We start from the raw sequence: 16,212 nt of genomic DNA, 5'->3' as shown, positions 1-16,212 counted from the left end.
CTGACTGTAGGGAAATTATTTTCCATTTTTAATATATCCACCACAGGGCTAGCATGGCAAGTAAGTACAACAAGCAAGGGTTGCCACTAACATGTCAGAATCCAAGGCTAAGACAACGATTATACAGCTGGCGTCTACAGCAAAGACTGGCTACATGCGGTCTTTGGTGATCCAGAGGACTGCCAACGAGAGAAAACACATTCACTACGATCCGATCGTCAAGCGCCACGTTCTATTCACGGAAAACAGAAAGAGGAAGCTGCCGCAGAAGAAACCTCTAGACTTTTCTAGAGGAGCGTTCGATTGGCAGAAGAAGAGGTAATTGTTGGTTACCCTGAGTGGACGGTTAGAGTATTCTCAACAACATCCTCTCTGCCTTCATATCGTCTTTCATTCCTGCAGAGCAAAGACTATTGACGGAGATCACTATGCCAGAGACCAATGGGCTCGTCTTGTGTCTAGCTCGTTCACGATCTCTCTGTATATACTGGGTTTTGAGCCCGCGAAAATTTTTGCGTTGAAGAATAGTAGTGGCAATTAAATAAATAATATGGATAATGAGTGAGGAAGCAGCCAATCCTGAGGAAGCGCACGTTGATAATACCAATACCCAACCTCACGACGAGTCATCTGTGCCGGAGCAAGAGGGAGATAACTTGGGACACAATAATGATGACGATAAGGAAGAAGAAGCGGAATTTGAGGACGTCAACTTAGATGAGGAAGCAGAGGATGACGAAGGCGAGGACGAAGACGATGACGACGATGACGACGATGAAGCACTTCGTGGACGAAAGAAAAGAAGAGGTAACCAGTTCCTCGATGTTGAGGCCGAAGTTGATGATGATGAAGAGGAAGAGGAGGATGACGAAGATGCCGAGATACTCCGTAATGAGTTCTTAGCAGACGACCAGGCACACGATGAAACCGGTATAGTTAGCGACCGATTACACAGAAAGTTGGATCGCTCGAGAGAAAAGCTTGACGAACAGGATGCACAGGCTTTGGCAGACCAGTTCAAGGCGAGGTACGGCCGTTCTGCTTCATCTCGTTATATGGGATCAACCACCAACGTCTCTCAGCGTCTGTTGCTGCCATCTGTTGATGACCCTCTGATCTGGGGTATTCGTGTCAGAAATGGATTGGAGAAAGAGCTGGTCAAACAAATATATGCTCGTATGCTGAACAAGAGATACACGGACGTTTTCAGTGCTTTCCAAAGAGACAACTTCAGCGGTTACGTTTACATTGAAGCTCGCAGACTGGACGCAGTTAATCAAATCATCCAAGGCTTGCCTGGCATGTACGCAAACAACAAGGTTCTCGTTCCAATTGAGGAGTATCCAGACTTGCTTCGTCCCGGAAGATCAAATGAAGTTCAGCTGCAGCCGGGATCGTACGTGCGTATCAAGGTTGGAAAGTATAAGGGGGATCTAGGAATTGTCGACAATTTGGCAGAAAACGATTTGGAAGTGCGAGTCAAATTAGTTCCAAGACTGGATTACGGTAAATCCCAAGGCACTCTGGATTCTGGAAAGGGGAGACGTGGCCCGGCAAGCTCAAAATTCAGGCCTCCACAGAGACTCTTTTCTGAGATTGAGGCCAGCCAGAACGATCCAGAACACCTATCTACTGCGAGAAGAGAAAGAGGCTACTACATTTACCGAAATGAGGAGTTCATTGATGGGTTCTTGTATAAAGACGTCAAGATTCAACAAGTTGAAACCAGAAATGTCAAGCCAACTCTGCATGAGCTGACGCTTTTCAACTCTGGAAGCAGTTCAGAGGGCATTGATTTGCAATCAATCGCGTCCTCTTTGAAGGATGCTAGTAATAAGGCTATTGTGTTTCAACCTGATGACAGAGTGGAGATTGTTAGTGGTGAGCAAGCTAAAATGAAGGGTAAGGTGGTTTCTGCGCCAGAGGCCAAGATTGCTCGAGTTCAACTGGAAGGCAACGACGACCCAGAGGTGAATAACTCCATTGTGGAGGTGCCAACATCTACGCTCAGAAAGATTTTCCTTCCTGGTGATCACGTGACCGTGATCTACGGTGTGCATTCGAATGAGAGCGGACTCATCGTGAAAGTTGAGGAGAATCAAGTTACACTTGTTTCAGACCAGACCAAGAGAGATATCACTGTGTTCCCTAATTATCTGATGAAGTCCATCGATTCCTCTACCAACTCGACGCAAACTGGAGCTTTTGAGCTGTTCCAACTAGTTAAGCTCAACTCGCAATCTGTGGGAATGGTTATTCGAACAGAGAAAGAAGTGTTTACGGTGCTGTGCACTGACGGACGGGTGGTGAAGGTGGAACCCAAGGCCATTCAATCTCCATTGGAACTAAATAAGATGACTGAGAAAACGACCGACAGAAACGGTCTTGAGATCGCCGTCGGAGACATTGTCAAAGAAGTCTCGGGCGAGAGAAGAGAGGGAAACATTGTGCATATTTACCTTTCGCATCTTTTCTTGAAGTCCAAGAACATTACTGAAAATAATGGTATCATAGTGGTTGATGCCACCGAAGTTCAAACGGTGTCCAACAAGGGCTCTATTTTGTCAACATTCAAAGCCCCAGATCTCAATAAGATGAACCCAGACCGTCTGATGCCTCCTCCAGCAGCACCAATAGTTGCTGCCAAGTTTGGTGGCCGCGACATTACCCTTAACCAGAATGTCAGTGTCAGAAAGGGGCCTTACAAGGGTAAGAAGGGTATCGTGAAAGATGCAAACGGAGAAGTTGCTCGTGTGGAGATGCACAATCCGGCCAAAATCATCCCAATAAACAAATCTGATTTGCTTTTTGAGACTCGTCCGGGACAATTCGTGCCGTACGAACAGTACTTGGAAAATTACAGGGGCAGACGTCCAGGCGCAGCATTTTCATCTGGAGGTAATCCAAATGGTGGTCCACTTCGCGGTAGCGGTCCTGATCTGGGCCCTGGAGGCGGAAGAACTCCAGCTTGGGGTAGTGGCGGCAAGACTCCGGCCTGGGGTAGCGGCGGTAAAACTCCAGCTTGGGGTAGCGGAGGAAAAACACCTGCTTGGGGTAGCGGAGGAAAAACGCCTGCTTGGAACTCGGGAGGCAAAACACCTGCTTGGGGTTCCGGAGGAAAGACCCCAGTCTGGAACTCAGGAGGGAAGACACCTGCTTGGAACTCGGGAGGCAAGACTCCGGCCTGGAATTCTGGAGGCAAGACGCCAGCATGGAACAGTGGAGGCAAAACCCCTGCTTGGAACGATGGTTCTGGCTCTGTGTGGGGAGGACGGTCTGCTTGGCAGCCTGACGCGGAGACTCCTCGTGAAAACGAATGGGGCGTTTCTCCTGCAGTGGGGGACTGGACGGCTCCTACTCCTGCCAAAGATGACGACGACTACCATCCCGAGTAAGCTATGAAATAAGCTATGTAAAATAGAGCGTTTGTGACCCGTATATAATAATGGCAGCATGAAAAGTTCACGAACAGCTGGAAAAAAAAACTGGACGCGGTGTTTATTTATTAGATCCGTGTTTGACTTGAGGTATGAAGGTGATCGAACTTGTGAAATTTATTATACTGTTTGCAGGTCTTGCTTCCTCGTTGAAGCTTGAGATTCCGGCAACTCTGCACAGCCCGCCTCCCAAATGTGTGCGTGAATTCGTTTCGGATGGACAACTTGTTGTGGTCAACATTAATACCGATGGATATGTGGGCGACGGCCAAGTTCTAACGTTGCGTATTGTTGATTCCGAGGGTAACGAGTACCGCAAGAAGAGAGACGTCGCTGGCAATTTTCGCGCAGCTTTCACATCGCAATCGTCGTCGTCGTTCGACATCTGTTTTGAGAACCACTTGCAAAACAGACAGAAGGAGGGCCAATTGTCGCGGGAGATCGAGCTCGAGGTTGAGGCGGGCGCTGCTGCCAGAGACTGGAATGCTATCCAGGCAGTTGAGAAGCTCAAGCCAGCAGAGGTCCAGTTCCGCAAGATTGAGGAGATGGTGGATGAAATTAGCGAGGAACTGCAATACTTGGTGAGAAGAGAGGAGAGATTGAGAGACACTAACGAGAGTACCAACAGACGTGTGAGAAACTTCAGTGTCCTCATCATTTTCGTGTTGATAGGAGTCGGCCTGTGGCAAGTGCACTACCTGAGAAATTACTTCAGATCCAAGCATATTTTGTAAGCATTGTGATATCAGTTCAATCCCATTTCATATTTAGTTCCCCCACGCGTCCTAGTATCAATGCAAAGTCAAAGAAATCGATATACTGTTTGTCTCCTTGTAGAGTAAGCATATCTGCCACTGTACTCTGTGGCGTGTCTTGGTTTAACGACGCAGCCAGCTTTTGCACATCTGGGAAGGTCAAGCGCTCTTCATAACTGGGCCTGCGTCCGAGACTCCTCAAAACGAGTTTCCAGTTGTCCTGGATCAAATCCAAATTTTGGTTCAGAATCAAAAATAATCCACCTTGATACAGATAGCGTTCAAAATCAACAACCTCGGTGGTACCTGTAAGAATAAAATCGTTCGGTTGCAGGAAGTGGAGGAGTCTATCGGAAATGCGCAAGTATTGTTTGAAGAACGGCTTGAGATCTTGGATTAGAAGGTCCTCTGTGCTATTGTCTTCGCAGTACTTTGTGAAGGCATCGAGCAAGAAGTCCTCCATTTTCTGTGGGACCCTGTAGCGGCCTCCGGTAAACATGCCATGAAATGCGGTCGCCATAATAAGGTACCTAGCAATTTTTGTTAAGTGGATTATGTAAAGTTGCTGGATTAGCCAATGAGGAATTAACAATTAAGCAGTTCAAAGGTTATGTACAGCCATCAAGTCTGGCTATGCACCCCATGGTGCTAGATGTATAAATGCCTCGGAGTGAATGTGGATCCGGATGCTCGGATTCCGACACCATACACAATACCCTTAACAATAGAAATGCATTACACGCGCATCAACGTGAAAAGATTTGTAAAACCGACCACGGCATTGGCTAGAGATGTTGAGCGCTTTTTCCAAAGACGTAACGAGGTTTCATGGAGAATCATATTTCACCTTAAGGACTCGTGTTGCCTCGCTCGAACGCCGCAGTGGGCACTCAGGTGTACACCCACACACCCTGGCTGCCTCGGCGAGCTCACCCCGTTTTTCCCGGACTCCTCTCTGCCACCCCCAACCGGGCTCGGAGATGGCACCCCGGCACCAAATTTTCCCCGGATTATCTGCATACCTTGCAGCTGGACCTTGTTTCTAGTTAAAAGCAACCTCCTTGCACTTTTTCACCACCAATGTCTGAGCCTTGCAAACGGAAACTGGTGACCCTTTTGCCCAACACCCTGAAAAAGCGTCAGCAACGCACCGCTCCCAAGCCCTCGACGGTACTCAACAACCCTCACGGTGCTACGAGGAGCCAGCCAAAGCTCCGCTTCTTGAAATCTTGTGCGAGGTGTCGCAAGCATAAAATCAAGTGCAATCTCAGCGAAACGCGCCCAAATCCGTGCTCTGCCTGTTCCCGGAGGGGCCACGACTGCCACATCGAGACTGTCGTCCATGTCCAGCGCTCCACAATCATCAAGAACCTCGCAGACAGCATACAGGACATGAAGGCTCTGGTGGACATGTTGATGTTGCAGGATAGGTTATTGCAGAACATTTGCCAAGAAAGAGGAATCAAAGTGGACGGGCTTTTTGATCTAGAGTCAGTTTCTGCTTACCCCTCTCCCATGTCTTCGCACACTCCTTCTTGCGACGAGAGCTGCAAGTCGCTATCCATCGACTCGTGTTCGCCGGTCGCTTCGGATGATGAGTACTCATTCGATGAGTCTCCATGCTTCAGTCTTGGTAGCAAGGAGTATCCTGCCTCCACTATTCAATCGTGGTTCAGCATATTCAACACACGTTACCTAGCAAACGCGCCTATCATGCACCACATATCCTCGCCAACCCAGTTGTACCACCAGTCGCCGCTTCTCTTTTGGACCGTGGCCTATCTTGTGTCCAAAGATGCAGGCATCGTTGGCTATTTGAAACAGCAGTTGTCGGACTCCACCGATATTCATTCTATTCAAGCTATCGTACTTTTGGCCTCTTTTCCCCAAAAACACGATTTCGATATCTACTCTCTTCTTGACCGCGCAAGAGAGCTTGCTGTCCAGCATGAGCTCAACAAAGAATATTCCCCGCACTCCAAATTATCATCCACTCACTCGCAAAATATCTGGTGTTTGATCTTCGTGCTTGGAACTTTACATAGCTTCAGACTCGGAAAACAATGGTCAGCGTCCTCAGACAGGTTGTTGGAGCTCAAGAAAAATCAACGCTCGTACACTGGGGAGCTGGTTAACATCACGCTCTATTTCTCGAAGATGCTCAACGGTCTTGTTTTCGACATCGATAAGGAAAACTCAGCAATGGACAATTTGATCCAAAGCTCCCTATCTTCTTGGAAACATCAGCTGAGCTCAATAGCGCCGCCTGGATATCGGTCTCTTCACTCTTTATTGTCTGTGATTCATCTGACCCTAACTCTTTTGGAGCCTGCAAAAGAGCTGGCAGATAAAGCTATCCAATATTCTGCCCTCGCCTCCCGCAGTCGCGAACTGGTCGACGAGCTGGTGGGGCTGGATATTGAACAGTCCCCGATCTTCGTTAAGATCGCTCTAGATTTTGCCACGCTTTTGACCCTTCGCCTCAGCACTACGCCTTATAGTTCGTGCTCCAAAGAAGAACAGGGCGCTCTGGAGATGTTTGTGAAGATGTTCAAGAAGCTCTCGTCAACGCGGGAGTTTGAAAACTCGTCAGAACTGATCGCGTGGATTGTCAATTACCAAGCCACAACAGTTTCTCACGGGTCTCTGTATTACCAAACATACTCCTTTGCAACCAAGCTTTTGCAAGGCCTTTACCCAACATTGAACGACAAACAGAACCCAGATATTGAGGATCCATACGTAACGGATGCAGAGTACCGGCTGTTCCAGCAACTCAAGAACCTGAATTTAAGCAACCCAGAGAATCCAAAGCCTTTCGACGTCGTCGACGTGTTTTTGAGACTGGAGGATGAAACAGATACTCTAAACGAGATTCTTTAACACTATTTATACAATTGTGCAATCGTCGGGCCCAAAGCCATACATGATTTTGTCCACCGATCGTTTGATGCTGACCCAATCACTGCGGCGACTCACAAAGGAATACACCTCTTCCGGGCTGAAAATGCCGTTGTCTCTCCCAAGGTCTATTACTAGCTTCCCAAGATCCTTGCATTTCTTTTTATCATCGCATTCAATCAAAAACAACTGGCTGATCTCTTTAAAAGCCACCAGGTACTGCACCGTTTGCTTGATTTTGTACTTGACGAAAAAGTCGTACAGATAGTTGATGTCGGTGATGAACTGGATCGCTCCTATGGTAGAGATGTTCAGTTTCTTGGTCAGAAGCTTTATAAATGTCGCAATAAACCGCTCGCCAATCTCCTCCTTAAATATGTCCAGTATGGATTTATCAATAGATTCCGATAACATCTTAAAGTGTGATTCCAGTATGGTAACAGTCTGTTTGATGTAAACACTTGGCTGTCCATTTTTGATCCCCATTTGCTCCATGTTCACCAAATTGTAAGTTCCCTCGTTTACCTGAGACCTAAGGATGCATAAGTTGACCTCATTCATGATCACCCCAATGCTGATGTCGAGACCGTCAGCGACGTACGTGTCAAGCATCATTTCAAGCTTGGAAATCGTTTTTTCGCACTGATTGGAGGAAAGAAAGTCTCTGTTTTTCTGCGGTTTCGTTTTCACAATCTCGTTCTTCACTAGCTCTTCATTATAGAAAATGTTGATCATCTGTAAAATTAAGTCTCCAACGTTAACGAGCTCAATGAAGTTTGTAAGCGGCTCCACTTTGAAGTCTACACTAACCTCCAGCTCTGCTGGGTTATACTCCTTTAATCGAGTCAATGCCTCTTGGAATCCGCTTTTTATATGGCGATCGATCAACGTTGAAAGCATGTCTATGAATATATCCTGACACACTTTGTAGATGTTGGCCTTAATCTCAGAGCTCGACGAGTTTTTCGTCAGTCCAAGTAAGAGGTCGTAGCTGTTTTTTACATGCTGTAGAATAAGAACTGTCAAGTCCATGCTAACCAGCGATTTAATGTTCTGGACATTGGTGGTCAAAATTTGAAGCTTAGCTGCAAACTTTGTTAGTCTCTTCTCATTCTCAATTTCCTCTTTTTCTGTTTTCTTCGCTCCTTTGAGTCTGAATATATTAGAGAAACTGCTGAAAATGTCGAATGAATGGTTTGTTTGTGCCTCTGAAGAATCATCCACAAACTTGAGGATTTCTTGCTCCAGCATCTTCTCGTTTTCAACTTTGTTTAGTTCCCATGTGTCTATTAAGTGCACGAGAGATTGGTGGCATTGTTTTGGTAGCTGATCGGAGAACTCCACCAAATGGGGCTCATAGTAGAAGTTGATGAATCCGGTGATCACCGGAGAGTAATCCATTTTTGTGGCCTGATTAATCGATTGCATTGAGCTTTGCGGATAGTTCAGGTGTTCAAACGTTGACAGGAGCTTATGATATAGAAAAGGAACGCACTGGAAGTAGAGTGAGTTTTCGTTCATGATGTTGACATGAGGTGGTTCGACTTTCTCATCCTCTTGCTCTTCTTCCAAGTCTACTGGCTCATCAAGACCATCGATATGTTTTGCCCGATTTATCAGTTTCTCGACCAGTCCTCCAATAAAGTAGTTTCCAAGAAACGTCTCCATCAACTTCAACACAATAGGCACCTCATCCGCGTTTGTATCAAATATCTTATCAATTTCACTCAATTGCTTGTTCAGTAAGCTTGCAACTTGATCAAAGATGTTGTCGACCTCCACAAAGTCTAGATAGTATCCTTTCACGACTCCACGGGCCTTGTATGTGGTCTTTTTGAGAACACGGTCCACAGTGTCCTTAGATGACAAAAATGAGTACGCATCAACATATCTATCGAGGAAAAATTCCAGTAAAGCTTCCAGGCTGTCCACCTCGATGTCGCCGATATCTAAATTCAAGTTGTCAAGTGCGCTGATCAATTTGCGCGCCTCCGTGAAGTCCTCCTGTCTCAACCGTATCTCAATTTCTCGAATCACTGACGTAACAAACAGGTCCAAGATCGTATTGAGTCTAATGACCATATTTCTATATCTGTCCTCGTGCTTATATATCTGTATGAATTTGCTAACACCAGCAAAGAGCATGGATTGGTCAAAAGGGTCGTTAAATTCCTTGAACACCGCGAGCGACTGAAAATTCGAGTAGTTCTTGACCAGCAGGTCGTTAGATATGGGCGCCATGATCTCATAGATTTTGATGAACTCCAGGCGGGCTAGATTTGGATCCGAGACGCTTTTTGACACACAATTGATAGGTGTCAGTTCCTCGTCAATGAGCAAGGAGGTATCTCCAGAAGTTGTTAGGATTGGTGTTTTCCCATTCATGTTTTCCTTGCTGTTCGGTCTTTTCCAGCAATGTATGGTTTTCAAATATCCTATCCACAACTTGCTGTCGTTTATGATCTCATTGTAACAGGACTTATTAACTAGGCTGAAGTTTAGCAGATCTCGAAAATTGTTAATGTTCACTGCAATTGTGTGAACAACATTTGCGGGTATCACCTTGATCGGCGGGCGCGGCCAGCCTTGCATGTCCACCGCATTCATAGGGCACAAATAAACTTGATTTATTTTGATCCCATTTATAGTCGCGTCGATTATGCTATATAGAATTATGATACCTATTCAAGATACATACGTAGACGGCGAAGCTAGCTGCTATGTGCAACACACACATCTTCCAGTTGCGTCCTTCTGGGACGTTCCAATCCAGCAGAAAGTCCATCAAAGACATTTTCAGCGACTGTCTCTTCACCAAGTCGTCCTCGTAGAGCGGCTTGATGACCCCCAAACGGTCTCGAAGGCGGCTATTCAGTCTTGCTGTAGTGTCAGGGTAGATGTAAACCATCACAAATGAAGCAGACATTAGCAGTATCACAAAACAATACCATCTGAGGCTCTGGTAAGGGTCTGGGAGATAGCATAGCCTCGATCGCAACGTATCGTGACTCACTACCAACGATCCTGTTTCCTCGACAACTAAATTTGGATCAGCATCGCCGTCTAGCGGGTTATACAGTGAAAGCAGTTGGATGGCAGGTTTCTTGATTCCTCCAGTCATGGCAGATGACTTGACGGTGATCTCGTCTGTGAATGCTTCGCCGTCTACCGAACGAGGCGCTCCTGTGTTTGCCAAGGGATGACGAATGTGGCAGTAATCGTGGTCATCTCCAGAAAGGACGAGCTTTGGCTTGACGGAGTTTAAAATGCGCTGACTCAGCTCATACTCGATCACTGTCTGGTACTGCTTACCGCGCATCACTGGAAACCGTTTTTTTGATTCTCGCAATGGACCGCACGTTTGAGATTCTGTGAACCTGTAAAGCGGCACATGGCTCACCAGAACTCGAGGATATTGTTTCGCAGGGTGGTCATCATGGCCCAGGGCCGCAAGAAAGCTTGTGGGGTCTTTATTCACCTCAGGGTGGTCTGTGGAGGATAAAGAAATTGTATCCAAAAGGACGAGACTATGATTTCCCAAAAAAAGATAGTCGTTAGGGTTGCCAAAGAATGTTCTGAAGCGGTTGAGTACAGAAAGCTGGACTCCGTTTCCAAAACCGATATCGTGATTTCCTGGAATTTGAGCCAATGTTCTTGTAGATTCGATCGGATCAAAAACTCTGTGGAAGCGCGAGTATTCTCCGTACCAGACTGGATTAGTCCATTCGCGGCCGCCATCAAAGAGGTCTCCAACAAAGAGGGCGGTGTCTGGTTGGAGGATCTGGTGGTAAAGTCGATGATTTCGGTGCAAATAGTTGTCGCTGAGCCGCTGTGTTAAATATAACAGTAACCTATTTCTTGCAGGGTACGAGAAATTGTCCACCAATTGAGGATCTCCGATAACTACCAGATGATGCGGATCGGCGCCTGAAGGCCATTTTTCCCAGTCTTTCCAACGGCAGGATCTAATCATGCTACTTACTTGCCATCTCTCAAAATACTGCACCACAAAGAGCCAGAGAAGCAGGAACGTGATAAACTGTCGGGAGCGCAATCGCAAACCATTGGCTGACCTGGTCGGCTTCGGGCGCAGATCCGCGCCTGGTCGGCCCGCCTGGTACGCGTCTCCAATACCCATCGAGGAGACTCCCCGGAATTTCGACATGGCTAGCACTTTTTACCACACTAAAATGTTTTTAAAAATGGCATCCTCGGTTACGTAATTGTATGGGCGATGAGACTCACCGACGGTCTCTTCGCGGAGGCGGAGACAAGCACGGAAATGCGGATTTGTACGACTTCGATAACTACCTTGCGACAGGGGTATCTGAACAGCTCACTCTGAACGTTGTTTCAAAAGTGCCGGCCGGTGCACGGCTTCGTCATAACCCCGAGCTGGACGGTTTCAAAGAGGCCGTTGAGCGATATCCCCTAAACCTGGTGGACCTACGGACAAAGGCGGGGCGGCGTCAACGAACGTTGCCGCCAGCAAAGCAGGGAAAACGCAACAAGGATCCGCTGGACTCGAGTTTGTTCGAGGCCTTTCACAAGAGGGGCGAGAAGGAGGAGAAACGGTTTGCCCGTGACGATCGCAACAAGCTGCTACGCGAGTACCAGAACTGCATGGAGCTGCTCGGCAAGCTTGGAGGGTCAAAGGCAGAGCAAAAGGACGACAGAATTCGGTTTTTGCTGGAGACCACAAAGATAAATGATGTCAACGACCCCATGGAATTGGACATCAAATTCATGTTGACTGTGAAAGAGTTGGTCCATTTCGTTCTGAACTATGAGCGAGTGAAGCGGCTTGAGGCAGAGATCAAATCGACGCTGGACAAAGACCGTTGGGACGAGCCAGATGGTGATCTGGACGAGATACGAGCACGGCGCAAACGACGGATGATCCGCAACCACGGGCCCACGGTCAAAATCAAATTCTTGGATGGTGTGGTTCTGGAGTTAGATCCCTTAGGTCGCGCCAAAATACATAGACGTTAATGTATCATGCTATTTCCTGTACTAAACGTTACTCTTTTCACCGCCCATAACGACATCGAGCCCGACAAATTCGTCACACAGAGTGCGCAGAAACTCCATGTCCACCACCAGAATCAACCTGATAAGGATGCTCATCACTTTATAGTAGTTGTCCTGGAACTGCGAGTAGTACTTGAACATGGAGACGAATAGGACAGCAGAGAAAAGCGCGTTGGCAGCAAATAGCGTGTTTCTGCGGAAATGTAGTTTCTCCCCTTCACGTTTGCTGTTGCTCGACGGTGTGGCCACAAAACTTGCCAGTCCCTCTTTCCAGTCCACACGCTCTCCTTGGACCGTGTCGTTTTTCAGTATAAATCTGTTCTGTGTTATATTCATCACACAGAACACCAGAAAGGCCTTCATGTGAACACTGTTGTCATCTTGCTGAGTTATATATGCCCAGCACACCAAAGCAATGATTTTCCGGAAGCTCACAATGGCATAGGCGACCAACAGCTCGTTGGCCGTGCTCGTGCCAGACGATAGATGGAGCAGTTGAAAAATGACGTGAAAACAACTTATCAACACTCGCGATACCTTTTCCACCAGCAATGGTAGCAAATCGAGCCCTGCCTTGATCAAACCTCCTCGCGTTTCAGGCACAGACTGGAAAGATTTGACGTAAACAATTGATCCATAACAAAACAGAACTATACTGTAAACGCCAATATACGCGGCCATGGCGATCTTAGCTACCGCATTCGATTCTCCAAGTATCAATACAGAAGCAAGACACCCATAAAGGTGGTATTTGGCAATCCTCCCTATTGATGAGAGAGAAACCGAGACCTGTCTCATCACAATATATTCGTCGACTGCTTAAGTAATCTTGGGCTTGTATACATGGCAAAATGAGTTGTAGGGCTTTTTTTTCATTTAAACTTACAACATGGACAATTCGAAAGTAGTGGACTCGACCACCTCGATTATTACGAGAAAGGACTTTCTGGCCCCTTCAAGGGTGACTGAAATATTTGAATCGGACCCCAACCTCGAATTGCACATCACAGAAGCTTCTAAATCGAACGAGACGCATAATCATCTGCAAAGTTATATCGTGTATACGATAAAAGTTGGGCCTTTAATGGTCAAGAGACGATATAGTGAGTTTGAAATGCTGCGTACGTGTCTGATTAAGACCTTCCCCACGCTGCTAATTCCTCCGATCCCTGAAAAACAAACGTTAGCATCAAATTTGACGTCCAGTACTGCCAAGTCACTCGAGTCACATTTTCCAGCCGCAAATGGTACCTCAGCAAACAACAATAACCCATTAAACCTAGTTGAGTATCGAAAACGGATGCTCAGCGTGTTTCTAAACCGATGTTTGGCGATTGACCAGATCAAGAAGTGCCACTACTTTTTAAGCTTTCTTGATCCAGAAACCAATTTCAGTGACTTTCTTGCAATGAAAGAAAATCAGATACTCTACAAGACATCGATCTACAAGCTGGCACCTTTTGATCCGCTTTCGAACCTTGAAAATCAAATATATCTCACTCTTCCGGTGCCATCTGCCTCGAATTTTGGTTCCTTCCCAGAGCTGGCTGGTGAAGAACAGTCTGAAAACTTCGTCAAGTTCGAAAGTAAGTTTTCCAAGTATGAGGCAGTGCTCGATAACATTTCGCGTACCAACAAAAGGCTGGTGAAGCACTTTACTGAGATGTCTCCCGATCTGACCGAGCTTGGGTCATCCTTCAAAGCACTGTCACTGATTCAAGACTCAAATTCCATTGAGAATGTTGGTAGAGTGTTTGACAGAACCTTGATTTACGCCAACCAACTCTCTGAAGCAACGAATCTGGGGCTCTTGGACAAGCTCATTGAACTCAAGAACTTCACCAAAATTGCCAAAAGGATCATCCAGTACAACAGAAACAAGGCTGTGCAGCTCAAGACGGTCGAGAAGTCGTTGCAGGACTCGCGCGCCAAGTACAAAGACTACCAGAAACAGGAAGAAGAGATATCGAGAATTGATGCTCTTGCGTCGCGGGCAACCGGCTCAGAGCAATCCGGTAATTCTAGTGCAGAAGCGCCGCTCACGGATGCAGAGCTACAATCTGCTCTCTATGTGAACGCGAAAAAGCCATTTTACGGGAAAATACCTGGGATCAAGAAGATCAACAATGTCATACTGAAATACACGGACCCTAATCCAGACCAAACGCGCAAAAACCGTATCTACGATTTACGACTGAAGATCTATCAACTTGAAAGACAACAAGAGATTCTCGAAGAGGAACTGGGGAAAATAAATGATGAAATATGGGACCAGCTCGTGAAGTTTCATGAATGGTTCAAGTCCAGTTTAGCACAGCTGGTCGTTGAATATAACAAGCACTTGGGAGAGTATATTCAGATAAATTTGGAGGCTTGGGAAAGCTGCTATAATAGGTGATTATGTCAAAAAAATATCAAGCGTATTTATTTTTAGTGCACTGCCACATACGCCACGACTTTAACAAGAAATTCCCTTATCTTTTCCTCTTCTTGCCGCTTTTGCCATCCAATTAAAACACAGAGCACGAGCCTTCAAATATTAAGCGCAGCCCGATTTGATACTAAGATACATCATGGCCACAAAGGAAGCATCCAGCTCTTCCTCAGGTCTAGCTACACCAGAGAGCGCCACTCCGCACAATAATGGCAGCACCAATAATGTTTCAGAGATATTAACCCCCCAAGAGCTTTCCTCAGATGATTCATGGTCCATTGTGACCGGAAGCGACTCGCAATCAGTTGCCTATGATGATGTTGTATCTAGCGATGATGAAGTACGGGAAGAGCATAACAGAGAAGTTCGAGCTTCGGTGTCCACGCTCAAGAACGAACTTAGCGGATCACATTTCTCTGTGCCTCGAATTGAACTAGAGAAGGGGCAAGAAGATGTTTTTGAGGATCAGCACGCAACTGATGAGTCCCTCATTTCACTTGCCGACCATGTTAAAGCTGTAAAGCGGGATAAACTAAAATCGTGGCATTGTATTGCTGCACTAGGACTTGCCCTGACCATGCTGGTTGGAGGAACGGTATTCAAAACCAAGGATATAGACTGCTCTGCTGTGTCTGATGATATGAGAACCACACTTCAGGATTGTCTAGTGAAGGGTCTAGATACCAAGATGGAGTGCTTGAAGCACTACTTTGAAGAACGCAAACAGTATGAGACTCGCTGCTCGTTTCAAGATCAAGATTTGATAACTTTCGATAACCGTCTCAAATTTGGAAGGGAATTGTTTGGCGAAGGCGCACTGGCTGACGCTTATAGCGGGCTTCTTTGGATAAAGGAACAAAGACGTGAATTGGGCGATAAGGGACTAGAGTGGTCTCGCAGGTTTGGGAGCACTATGAAGGAGAACTTATCGACAAGCCTGAAGGTATTAGATTTCGCTAAAGAGCTTTCCATCGAGAGGGCTGCGGGGACAAATTTAAGGTTACGTCGATTGATCAGGAAATGGGGTTCCCACATCAAGGAAGGGCTCCAATTTGCAGATAGTCTCTTTTTGCATGCTCGGCTTTGGACAGGAGACACGGCTCTGGCTTTTGCCAGAGAAACGAAGCTTGCAATTGAACGTGGCGATGAACATTTAGAGGAGTTGTTGACTAAAATGAAAGACATTACTTCAAAGCTGACTCAACGGTACCTAGATATACCAAAAAAGCTTTCCTCGCTATTCGAGGCCAATACTTTTGCTCAACGGAAGTTCTTCGCAATTGGACAGAGGTCCTTGAAGAATTCTACTCGTGCACTCAAATATATTCGCCAGCGATTGCCGCTGATTCGCAGGAAATGGGTCTCGTTTGCTTGCAGCCTATACAAAGAATCCCGCTTCCATTTCAGCAAATTGGGCTCACAGTTACACACACAGTTCAGGCTGTCCGCTCATGGAGTCAGAGAATTCAACACGATATTACACGATAAGGTTTCACAATGGTACGCTAGTTTTGAAATACCCTGGTTTTAGTTTGAGTCCATTACGGCTTCGGAGAGTTGAGATGGTCCCGGTTATGGTTTTGGTTAATCGTACTATGTATAGGTTGCTGGACTTTCGAATAACAATTAAGAAAAGGGCCGTAGCACCGAA

The 16,212-nt window shown here is 46.4% G+C and overlaps 10 protein-coding genes across 10 annotated transcripts; 6 read left to right on the top strand and 4 right to left on the bottom strand.

The window, feature by feature from the left end:
- Window positions 1-557: 557 nt before the first annotated feature.
- On the top strand, window positions 558-3,395 carry KL911_004440 (uncharacterized protein; the record flags this gene model as incomplete). The annotated part of the gene is made up of 1 exon (XM_043199732.1): window positions 558-3,395. One exon carries the CDS (start codon window positions 558-560, stop codon window positions 3,393-3,395), a length of 2,838 nt encoding a protein of 945 aa, XP_043052932.1.
- A 134-nt stretch (window positions 3,396-3,529) lies between these two features.
- On the top strand, window positions 3,530-4,171 carry KL911_004439 (uncharacterized protein; the record flags this gene model as incomplete). The annotated part of the gene is made up of 1 exon (XM_043199730.1): window positions 3,530-4,171. One exon carries the CDS (start codon window positions 3,530-3,532, stop codon window positions 4,169-4,171), a length of 642 nt encoding a protein of 213 aa, XP_043052931.1.
- A 16-nt stretch (window positions 4,172-4,187) lies between these two features.
- Window positions 4,188-5,032, bottom strand: KL911_004438 (uncharacterized protein; the record flags this gene model as incomplete). The annotated part of the gene is made up of 2 exons (XM_043199729.1): window positions 4,188-4,658; window positions 4,967-5,032. 2 exons carry the CDS (start codon window positions 5,030-5,032, stop codon window positions 4,188-4,190), a joined length of 537 nt encoding a protein of 178 aa, XP_043052930.1.
- A 240-nt stretch (window positions 5,033-5,272) lies between these two features.
- Window positions 5,273-7,075, top strand: KL911_004437 (uncharacterized protein; the record flags this gene model as incomplete). The annotated part of the gene is made up of 1 exon (XM_043199728.1): window positions 5,273-7,075. The coding sequence occupies one exon, from the start codon at window positions 5,273-5,275 to the stop codon at window positions 7,073-7,075; it is 1,803 nt and encodes a 600-aa protein (XP_043052929.1).
- Window positions 7,076-7,081: 6 nt separating this feature from the next.
- On the bottom strand, window positions 7,082-9,700 carry KL911_004436 (uncharacterized protein; the record flags this gene model as incomplete). Its single annotated transcript, XM_043199727.1, has 1 exon — window positions 7,082-9,700. One exon carries the CDS (start codon window positions 9,698-9,700, stop codon window positions 7,082-7,084), a length of 2,619 nt encoding a protein of 872 aa, XP_043052928.1.
- Window positions 9,701-9,755: 55 nt separating this feature from the next.
- On the bottom strand, window positions 9,756-11,258 carry KL911_004435 (uncharacterized protein; the record flags this gene model as incomplete). Its single annotated transcript, XM_043199726.1, has 1 exon — window positions 9,756-11,258. One exon carries the CDS (start codon window positions 11,256-11,258, stop codon window positions 9,756-9,758), a length of 1,503 nt encoding a protein of 500 aa, XP_043052927.1.
- Window positions 11,259-11,320: 62 nt separating this feature from the next.
- Window positions 11,321-12,088, top strand: KL911_004434 (uncharacterized protein; the record flags this gene model as incomplete). Its single annotated transcript, XM_043199725.1, has 1 exon — window positions 11,321-12,088. One exon carries the CDS (start codon window positions 11,321-11,323, stop codon window positions 12,086-12,088), a length of 768 nt encoding a protein of 255 aa, XP_043052926.1.
- A 21-nt stretch (window positions 12,089-12,109) lies between these two features.
- On the bottom strand, window positions 12,110-12,808 carry KL911_004433 (uncharacterized protein; the record flags this gene model as incomplete). Its single annotated transcript, XM_043199724.1, has 1 exon — window positions 12,110-12,808. One exon carries the CDS (start codon window positions 12,806-12,808, stop codon window positions 12,110-12,112), a length of 699 nt encoding a protein of 232 aa, XP_043052925.1.
- A 208-nt stretch (window positions 12,809-13,016) lies between these two features.
- On the top strand, window positions 13,017-14,525 carry KL911_004432 (uncharacterized protein; the record flags this gene model as incomplete). The annotated part of the gene is made up of 1 exon (XM_043199723.1): window positions 13,017-14,525. The coding sequence occupies one exon, from the start codon at window positions 13,017-13,019 to the stop codon at window positions 14,523-14,525; it is 1,509 nt and encodes a 502-aa protein (XP_043052924.1).
- A 175-nt stretch (window positions 14,526-14,700) lies between these two features.
- On the top strand, window positions 14,701-16,092 carry KL911_004431 (uncharacterized protein; the record flags this gene model as incomplete). Its single annotated transcript, XM_043199722.1, has 1 exon — window positions 14,701-16,092. One exon carries the CDS (start codon window positions 14,701-14,703, stop codon window positions 16,090-16,092), a length of 1,392 nt encoding a protein of 463 aa, XP_043052923.1.
- Window positions 16,093-16,212: the final 120 nt, after the last annotated feature.

The sequence above is a fragment of the Ogataea haglerorum genome (genome assembly GCF_019207285.1).
Source record: "Ogataea haglerorum isolate 81-453-3 chromosome Unknown 81-453-3_NODE_13_length_241470_cov_96.230587, whole genome shotgun sequence".
Taxonomy (NCBI): Eukaryota; Fungi; Ascomycota; class Pichiomycetes; order Pichiales; family Pichiaceae; genus Ogataea; species Ogataea haglerorum.
This window is presented reverse-complemented; position numbering and strand designations above follow the sequence as displayed.